Here is a 9442-nt window from a genome sequence, read left to right as displayed (position 1 = left end):
GCCCTGCAATTCTACTATGTTCGCCCACAACACCAGACTGAGATCTTAGGTTGTTAGAATGCCAATGTGAAGTCATGGAAACACCACTGTTTATTAAGGAAGTTTCTGTATATAGTCCAGATTGGGGTAATTCTATAATGCTTTGATCTGCTGTGCCATGATAGCTTGCAAAAATTGGAACTGGACTATAACCTGAGTCTGCCTCTTCCTTACAAGGGTCCCCTCTTCCTCCTGCTTTTTTTCCACTTCTTCAATACCTATTCGGGCACACTTTTGCAGGAGCAGAGACCTCCCCTTTCGTCGCACACGTCCAGGCTATTAAAGCCCCTCTTGAGCTATTTTGATGATCATCTGGTGTTTCTCCCCCTCTATCCCGCGCAGAGTATCGTCATCCTTACTTCCCCCCAAAGCACTTTTCAAAATACACAAAAGCTTCTCTTTTTCCCCTCAAAGCACGGCTCCTTTTCCCTTTTCCAGAAAAAGCCCCTATCCACAGTGTAAGCTGCTGAAGTTGCCTGAGGTATCCCCCACAGACAACACAAAAGAGGCTAGCATGCCTGAGAAAAAATCTCACATACAAGCACAAATGACATGGCACACCATTTAGGTGGTGTAGACAGCAGTTGTGAGTCAATTCCAAGAACCTGCTGCTTTGTTCCATACAAACTCTTGCACACAAGGTATGCACATTTATGTTTGAACAAATGGTCACCTGGCTCCTTCCATAAATTTTCAACCTTCTCACCTAAATATAGTCTGCATCCTCTTCCCTATCAGCATCCGAGTATATATTAGACATACAGACATAAGCCACTGGATCCTTCTTATTCAATTGCAATGCATGTTCGAAGGCCTGCCTTCCGAGTTCCACATTGCCCCACTTTTGACAAGCACCCAAAACAGTAAGCCACAACACAAGGTTAGCTGAATATGGCATCTTCTTTATAACTGCTACTGCCTCGCCTAATAGGCCTGCACGAACAAGGAGATCAACTATGCAAGTGAGGTGCTCCACCGTTGGAATGAGGCCATAGTCTTTGCTCATGCTTTCAAAGTAGATTTGTGCCTTACCCAGTTGACCTGTGTGACTGCATGCTTTAAGCACACTACTGAATGTTATCAAGTTTGGTTTTATGCCTTGTGCCCTCATTTTGTCGAATATATAAAATACATCTTCAGCCTTTCCAAGTTGTGCATATCCTGTGATTAGGGCACTCCAGCAGGTTACATCTTGCTCTGGAAGTGCATCAAACACATCTTGTGCTTTTGTCGGCAAGCCTAATTTCATATACATATCAATCAACGCAGAACCTACATAAATATCCTTTTTCAGAAATCCTTCCCTAACAACATCAGAATGTAATCCTTGGCCCCTGTCTACAGATCCTGAAATTCCACAAGCTTTCATGATGCATGTAAAGGTGAGTGCGTTTGGGGAAACACTGTTAAGTTGCATCTGCTCAAAGTTGTTTATTGCTGTTTCAGCACATTCATGTTGTATATATCCTGCAATTAGGACATTCCATGTGCCTAGATCTCGATAAGGAAGCATATCAAACACTGCTTGTGCCTCTGCCAGCCAGCCACATTTAGCATACATATCAACTAATGCAATGCCCACATCCACATTTGTCTTCAATAGCTCTATCCTATCAACCTCAGCATGTATTTCTTGGCCCTTGTTTATAGCTCCAGCCATGCCACAAGCTTTTAAGGTGCAGACAAGTGTGATACTATCCAAAGAGATATCCTCCTCATGCATTTGTTTGAATAATTGTAATGTCTTGTCTCCTTGATCCTGTTCAACATAGACTGAAAGGAACCCTTCATACTCGCTACTATACTCATACGCAGAGAATAAATGTAATCACAACAACTAAGTGTGCATAAAGTATTAAATCGCACACACAACTTTCGGGTGGTTTTCACATCTCGAATGCGCAGCAATACGACATCCACCCCCTCTAATCCTGCGCATCCTCCGGATGGGCCAACTACCCATGATCATTATCATCAAGATCCACAAACAAATCAATCTCTTCGTTATGCATTTCCGGTAGATCAACAAGATTATTAGCCATATCATCTGTCTCTTCCATTGGAGTTTCTTGTCGTTGCCCTTCTCTTGAAAATTCCTCCAATGCATAATCCTCATCATCTCTTTTCTTGAAAAACTTGATTCTTTTTCCAGCAATAGGCACTCTAAGCACTGTTCCATCCAATTCAGTCAGCACATATGTTGCATTATCAAAGACATATCTGAGTATGTACGGCCCAAACCATCTTTTCACCATCTTTCAAAAAAAATCTGCAATAAGTTCCTCATTTTCCGCATGGTTCTAGTGTAGCTCTCATCCCAAAATAGTTTCTGCCCCTTTTGAAACAGCTGATATAAACAATCTGCTATGTGTGCAAAATGAGGTATCCAAATCATATAAAACACACAAGCTCCAATGAATCTCTGTATCTCTGAAATGGTAGAACAATACTCCATAATCTTGCCTATAAAATCCACCTTCTTATCCACAGTCTTGTATTTCGTGTCAACCCTGGCTTCATTATGCCCTTCTGCATTACATAAATCTTGCTGTAAATCAGCAATTCTGCACACCAATGGCTGAATATTCTCAGCCCTCTGCTCTATGGACTGCATAGAAACAGCCCCAAACTCTGAATGCTGAAATATTTCAGCAGTGAACTCTGTTGGCTGAAAATTTTCAGCCCTCTGTCTCTCTGAAAGCTGATCATAACCAACTGGAAACTCTGTTTGCTGAATTTCTTCAGCACTCAACACTCTTTGCTGAGTTACCTCAGCCTCTGACTCAATCTGTAACATAAAATCTGCAATTTCATGAAACATGTCTAGGGATTGCACTAATACATTACCATGACAATTCAGCATATCAGTTTTCAGCATATCTCCCATCTCTGTCATCATATCTGCACAAATCACACTATCATACATACCATCTATGTGCTCATCATCCTCCAAAATTCCTGCATTTTTCAAAATTTTCTCCTTCCTGCATATATACTGCCTGGCAGCTCTAGACAACCTAGAAGTCTTCTGATAGCTCATTGAACTGTTTGCTAAAATCCCAACATAACCGGAGGAGAAAACATCGCTGCCAGGAGGCGAGAACTCCAATCTCCTCTACTCTGTACCACCGTCGTCTCGCGAAACGGCGGTACCTAATGAAAACCCGAATCCCTCACAGTGGGCAAGGGTGCATCTCTGAGAGTATCCCTGTTTCTAACATGGTTCACACATACAGTCATAAACTGAACTGCTCTCATACCATCTTTACTGTGAATCTGTGCATAAGCAGATCCATCATCCATGACCTTTGTTTCCATATGCATCTCTGTAATGAATGGCTGTCCAAGAATTATGGGATACGAGCATGAATCCTGCACAAAGAAATGAAAATCCTCCTCTACATCACCAATAGAAACCCTGACACTAGGGCAAGCAGCATATAAATCACCTGCAGTGTTATTGGCGGCTCTCATACGCCACCCATTCTCTACATCCATAGGCCATCTGTTACTCTCATAAACTCCACGAACTATGAGATTAATCTCTGAACCATGATCAACCAATGCAACATAAGGCACCTGTTTTTCACCAACCTTTACCATCGTCTCTGTAGTTGCCCTAGCCCAATGGCTCCGCGAAAAGTGACTACGCGGTATCAAAACAGGCTCATCAATTTCAGCATAATGCATAGGCTGAACCCTCTTCTCTACCTGCGGCAAAACAGAAGCATTATCAACCATAACCTCATCATCATCCTCATCCAACTCTCCAATCAAAACTCCCTGTGTATCAGTGGTAGCCAATGCATGTCTTTTCCTCTTCAGGACCTCCTGAAACTGATCTTGAAACTCTCTTTTTGAGATGCCCAAAATCTCAGAAATAGTGAAAGTCACCTCACTGCCAAGTATCTTATCATTAAAGATTTTCTTCATGTCTGTAGATGTCTCAATGTCGGACATCAATCTGAATCCTGGCTGCTTTCTCTCTCTAGGCTCTTGCCTCTTTTCCCTCTTTTGAGCATTCTCCATCTGTCGATCTGGCCCTGGTCTTGAAGATGGTCCTGCAGTAGGTGGAGTAACAAACTCACCCCCTCTAGTCTTCTTAGCTGCACTTGGATTTTCTTAATCCCTCTTACGCTTCTCCTCAACAAATACATCTGCACCATGAGATTTAGCCAAATAAGCATAAATAGAATACCTGTCAACAGGCGAGTCCCAACCTGTCTCTGATCTGATGCTAGAGCCTGCACTAGTCAAAACAGTTTGCTGAATTTTCCCCTTGTTTGCAGTCTCCATAGCATAAATCCATAGTGCGGACTGAGTCTCTGAACCCTTCTCAATCTGTACTCCATATGCAGAAGCATCACCTCTAGCTGTCACATAAGAAGTACGCGTAGCCATGTCCTCCACTAACTTCTTCATTCCACCTTTACCAAAGTTGGTAGCAAGTGGAGCTCCTGTCTCAGTCAACCAAATCTTACCATCTTGCCCCCAATATACCAAATTCTGCCTCCTTGCATCCTGGAAAGAGTCACAATCCCTGCAATGCTGATGCTCCGTACTATCACACCAAATACATCTCCGATCTCTCCTAGGTGCACTAGGAGCACTCCTAGGTGCAGTAGGAGCACTAGAAGAAGTAGCAGGCATAGTCGAAGCAAACTGCTCCTTCAACTTACCCACCAACTCCGCTTTGACTGACTCAAGTGTCAAATCTGTGATGCCTTTGATTATATCATCAATAGAGGTAGGCACCGATGGAGCGGATGGTTTTGGAGCAGAAGGTGTAGGCATCGGTCGTGGAACAGGAGGAATAGGTGGAGTGGAAATAGTAGGCACTGGCATAGGCAAAGAAACTGGCTGAGGAGGAGAAGAAATAATAGGGATAGAAGTAGGCATAGGAGCAGATGATGGTGTAGGTGTCATGGAACCATTCTGTAGGCGAGTCTTCCATATCCTCCTCTTGGTCAATGTCGAGACTGCATCCTAAGCATCCTGCCAATCAGTTTTAAGACCCATAGGCTTCGTACGATCTTCAAGAAGCTCACCCAATTCTTCTTGAAGAGCAAGATCTGCAGCTTGCAAGAAAAGCTCAACTTTTTCAATATCCAATGCTCTTTGTTCAATGGCATCAAGCTGACTATACCTCTCTTCGAATTCTCGAATCAACTCCGAAGCAGCAAGACCTTTGTTTGGCATGTAGACCCACTCTCGGAATGACCGCCGAGTAGCCATACCAAAGTCCTCAAGGAAGTATTCTTCTTTTAGAGCCTTCTTAAAATCTTGCCAATGTGTGTTTTGAATAAAAAGATCAGTCACCTTTGTCCTCAAAGCAGGTGTGACAAGACGAAGGAAGTACTTACTCATAAGTCCAGCAGGAACTCCAAAAAACCCCATCTTGATCTCATATGTCTTCAAATATGCCGAAACATTACGCCCGTCAAATAGCTTCTTCTCACTCTCAACTGCTTCAATAGCCTTAGTCGCATTGTTTGCATTCTCCTGCTCCGAATAGAGTTGCCTTTGCTGAGACAACTGCTGTTGATGCAATTGTTGTTGCTGCTGCATATACATTTGTGTTTGCTGATTTTGGAGTTGCATATACATGGACATATTCTGCAAAATCTGTTTTAGATCCTCCGTTGAAGTACTTGACGCAACAGTCATTGATGGAGCTGAAGTAGATGCAGCTGGAGTTGAAGAAGAAGCTGAAATAGAGGCTGAAGTATCTCCCATCCTGAAATTTCTGCGACGCTTTCACGTCGGGTTCACCAAAGATGTCGAAGGGTTTTCGAAAGCCAAGTCACGACCACTGAGGACTTTGAATAATTTCATGATAGAAGGATAGATCGTCAATAGTGGCGGCCTCAACAAAGAATCATATTTATATTTCTTCAGAATAGTTACAGCAGCAATAAAAGACGAGTACAGAAGATCCTCAGAGGTATATACAAGAGGTTTAGAAAACAGTTTTAGTACAGATCATAATAATGTCCAATACTATAAGGAATTTGAAGTCACAAATCTGTTCTTGGCATAGGAGAAAAACCAGCAAAATCACTCCTTAATACGAAACATCAATACTCGGTAAGTCTCCCCTCGGGTAACAATAATTTAGTACATAAGAATAGAAATCTTCAGTCATGAACGGACTGGAACCTTATTCTGTCATCCAACCACAATGAGATATCATTCAATATGATGGTCACATTGTCATCAGACTTCCTTTGCAGAAGAAAGTGCATCATCCCTTTATAAACTCGTATGATCTTCTCTTTGCTTTTTGCACTATCATACAGAGCCTGGTTTCTGCCACCATATTCCACCTTATTCACTGATTGCAGAGCACTTTCCCCTGTTCTCAAAGCTTCAAATGTTTGGAGCTGTGGTTCAGCTCAGACAACTATGTTGACAGTCTCCTGGATGACATACATTGCAGGTTTGGAAGGATCATGGAAGCAGAGCATGTGCTTTCCTCTTCTATGATTGTTTTAGATCGTCAAGTTGAATCTAGCAAACAAGTTGATGGAGGTAGACACACCATCATGCAAACCATTTTGGCAATTATTGTCTGTCGATGTTGGAATATAGACTCGATAGACTAGAGCGATGAGTGCAGATCGGGTGTGATGTCAACTCCAACAACGGAGAGTTCTTTGTTGGACGAAAAGAGGCGGAGGTGCTTTATCCTTTTAAGTATCACCGACTTTCATGAGATATATTGTATAGAGCTCTTGTGGAAGGTTGATCTTGTACTTGCTTCTTCTCATGCTCTTCTTAACCACAGCAGTGTCCATGCCTCCAAGCTCTTCCGTTCCAATAGTACTGTCCACGCCTTCAAGCTCTTCTGCCAGCTCTGTAACAGCCCGATAACACCATCTGCAGTCGCCTTATCAGTTATCACCATGCAGTCCTCCGGTCTGAATGAGGTGGGCTCGTCCAGCGGAAAGCACCTCCATGCTTTGGTTTTCTGTCAAGCCTGTTTTTTATTCCGTATGCTCTCAGATTTTTTAGATGGCAGTTTTTCATCATCACGAAGTAAATCTTCATCCTCAGGATCCATAGGCATCTTCATCTTTGGAGGGTTATAGACACTAATATCAAGCAGATCCAAGGGTATACCCAGATCAGGATCCACGATAAGCCCTTTCAGCTTCATGTATAATTCTGTTTGGAACGGATCCTATCTGGTCACCACTACCATACACAGTATTCCAAGGTGCTCGTCCACTGTTCCCACAGTCTTGACGTTTTTCTCTTTCTGCGCCCTGCAATTCTACTATGTTCGCCCACAACACCAGACTAAGATCTTAGGCTGTTAGAATGCCAATGTGAAGTCATGGAAACACCACTGTTTATTAAGGAAGTTTTTGTATATAGTCCAGATTGGGGTAATTCTATAATGCTTTGATCTGCTGTGCCATGATAGCTTGCAAAAATTGGAACTGGACTATAACCTGAGTCTGCCTCTTCCTTACAAGGGTCCCCTCTTCCTCCCGCTTTTTTTCCACTTCTTCAATACCTATTCGGGCACACTTTTGCAGGAGCAGAGACCTCCCCTTTCGTCGCACACGTCCAGGCTATTAAAGCCCTCTTGAGCTATTCTGATGATCATCTGGTGTTGCTCCCCCTCTATTCCGCGCAGAGTATCGTCATCCTTACTTCCCCCCAAAGCACTTTTCAAAATACACAAAAGCTTCTCTTTTTCCCCTCAAAGCACGGCTCCTTTTCCCTTTTCCAGAAAAAGCCCCTATCCACAGTGTAAGCTACTGAAGTTGCCTGAGGTATCCCCCATAGACAACACAAAAGAGGCTAGCATGCCTGAGAAAAAATCTCACATACAAGCACAAATGACATGGCACACCATTTAGGTCGTGTAGACAGCAGTTGTGAGTCAATTCCAAGAACCTACTGCTTTGTTCCATACAAACTCTTGCACACAAGGTATGCACATTTATGTTTGAACAAATGGTCACCTGGCTCCTTCCATAATTTTTCAACCTTCTCACCTAAATATAGTCTGCATCCTCTTCCCTATCAGCATCCGAGTATATATTAGACATACAGACATAAGCCACTGGATCCTTCCTATTCAATTGCAATGCATGTTCGAAGGCCTGCCTTCCGAGTTCCACATTGCCCCACTTCTGACAAGCACCCAAAACAGTAAGCCACAACACAAGGTTAGCTGAATATGGCATCTTCTTTATAACTGCTACTGCCTCGCCTAATAGGCCTGCACGAACAAGGAGATCAACCATGCAAGTGAGGTGCTCCACCGTTGGAATGAGGCCATAGTCTTTGCTCATGCTTTCAAAGTAGATTTGTGCCTTACTCAGTTGACCTGTGTGACTGCATGCTTTAAGCACACTACTGAATGTTATCAAGTTTGGTTTTATGCCTTGTGCCCTCATTTTGTCGAATATATAAAATACATCTTCAGCCTTTCCAAGTTGTGCATATCCTGTGATTAGGGCACTCCGGCAGGTTACATCTTGCTCTGGAAGTGCATCAAACACATCTTGTGCTTTTGTCGGCAAGCCTAATTTCATATACATATCAATCAACGCAGAACCTACATAAATATCCTTTTTCAGAAATCCTTCCCTAACAACATCAGAATGTAATCCTTGGCCCCTATCTACAAATCCTGAAATTCCACAAGCTTTCATGATGCATGTAAAGGTGAGTGCGTTTGGGAAAACACTGTCAAGTTGCATCTGCTCAAAGCTGTTTATTGCTGCTTCAGCACATTCATGTTGTATATATCCTGCAATTAGGACATTCCATGTGCCTAGATCTCGATAAGGAAGCATATCAAACACTGCTTGTGCCTCTGCCAGCCAGCCACATTTAGCATACATATCAACTAATGCAATGCCCACATCCACATTTGTCTTCAATAGCCCTATCCTATCAATCTCAGCATGTATTTCTTGGCCCTTGTTTATAGCTCCAGCCATGCCACAAGCTTTTAAGGTGCAGACAAGTGTGATACTATCCAAAGAGATATCCTCCTCATGCATTTGTTTGAATAATTGTAATGTCTTGTCTCCTTGATCCTGTTCAACATAGACTGAAAGCAACCCTTCATACTCGCTACTATACTCATACGCAGAGAATAAATGTAATCACAACAACTAAGTGTGCATAAAGTATTAAATCGCACACACAACTTTCGGGTGGTTTTCACATCTCGAATGCGCAGCAATACGACAACGGTATAGATTGGCCTTGCAAGTGGTGGATTGACTCCTGCACTCCATCCATCACACGCCCACGTACTCTTCTAATTGGCTGCAAAGGGTGCACTTCTCCTTGGGATGGAGACATCACCTCCCTGGATAGAAAATTTTCCAGCGAGACCCAATCTTATTATATATGGTATACAATTAGCTTGTGA

The 9442-nt window shown here is 42.8% G+C and overlaps 2 protein-coding genes across 2 annotated transcripts; both read right to left on the bottom strand.

Moving 5' to 3' along the window:
• Positions 1-745: 745 nt before the first annotated feature.
• On the bottom strand, positions 746-7198 carry LOC148012669 (pentatricopeptide repeat-containing protein At3g28660-like). Its single transcript, XM_087669189.1, has 2 exons — positions 7075-7198; positions 746-1572 (listed from the first exon to the last, which is right to left on the bottom strand). The coding sequence occupies exons 1-2, from the start codon at positions 7196-7198 to the stop codon at positions 746-748; spliced, it is 951 nt and encodes a 316-aa protein (XP_087525315.1).
• An 850-nt stretch (positions 7199-8048) lies between these two features.
• Positions 8049-8855, bottom strand: LOC148012668 (pentatricopeptide repeat-containing protein At1g06140, mitochondrial-like). The gene has a single exon (XM_087669188.1). The coding sequence runs from the start codon at positions 8853-8855 to the stop codon at positions 8049-8051; it is 807 nt and encodes a 268-aa protein (XP_087525314.1).
• Between the last annotated feature and the right edge of the window lie 587 nt (positions 8856-9442).

The sequence above is a fragment of the Lygodium microphyllum genome, chromosome 27 (assembly GCF_053477565.2).
Source record: "Lygodium microphyllum isolate KBCC chromosome 27, Lygodium_microphyllum_v1.1.10, whole genome shotgun sequence".
Taxonomy (NCBI): Eukaryota; Viridiplantae; Streptophyta; class Polypodiopsida; order Schizaeales; family Lygodiaceae; genus Lygodium; species Lygodium microphyllum.
Note: the sequence above shows the minus strand (reverse complement) of the source record. Positions and strands in the feature narration are given on the sequence as shown.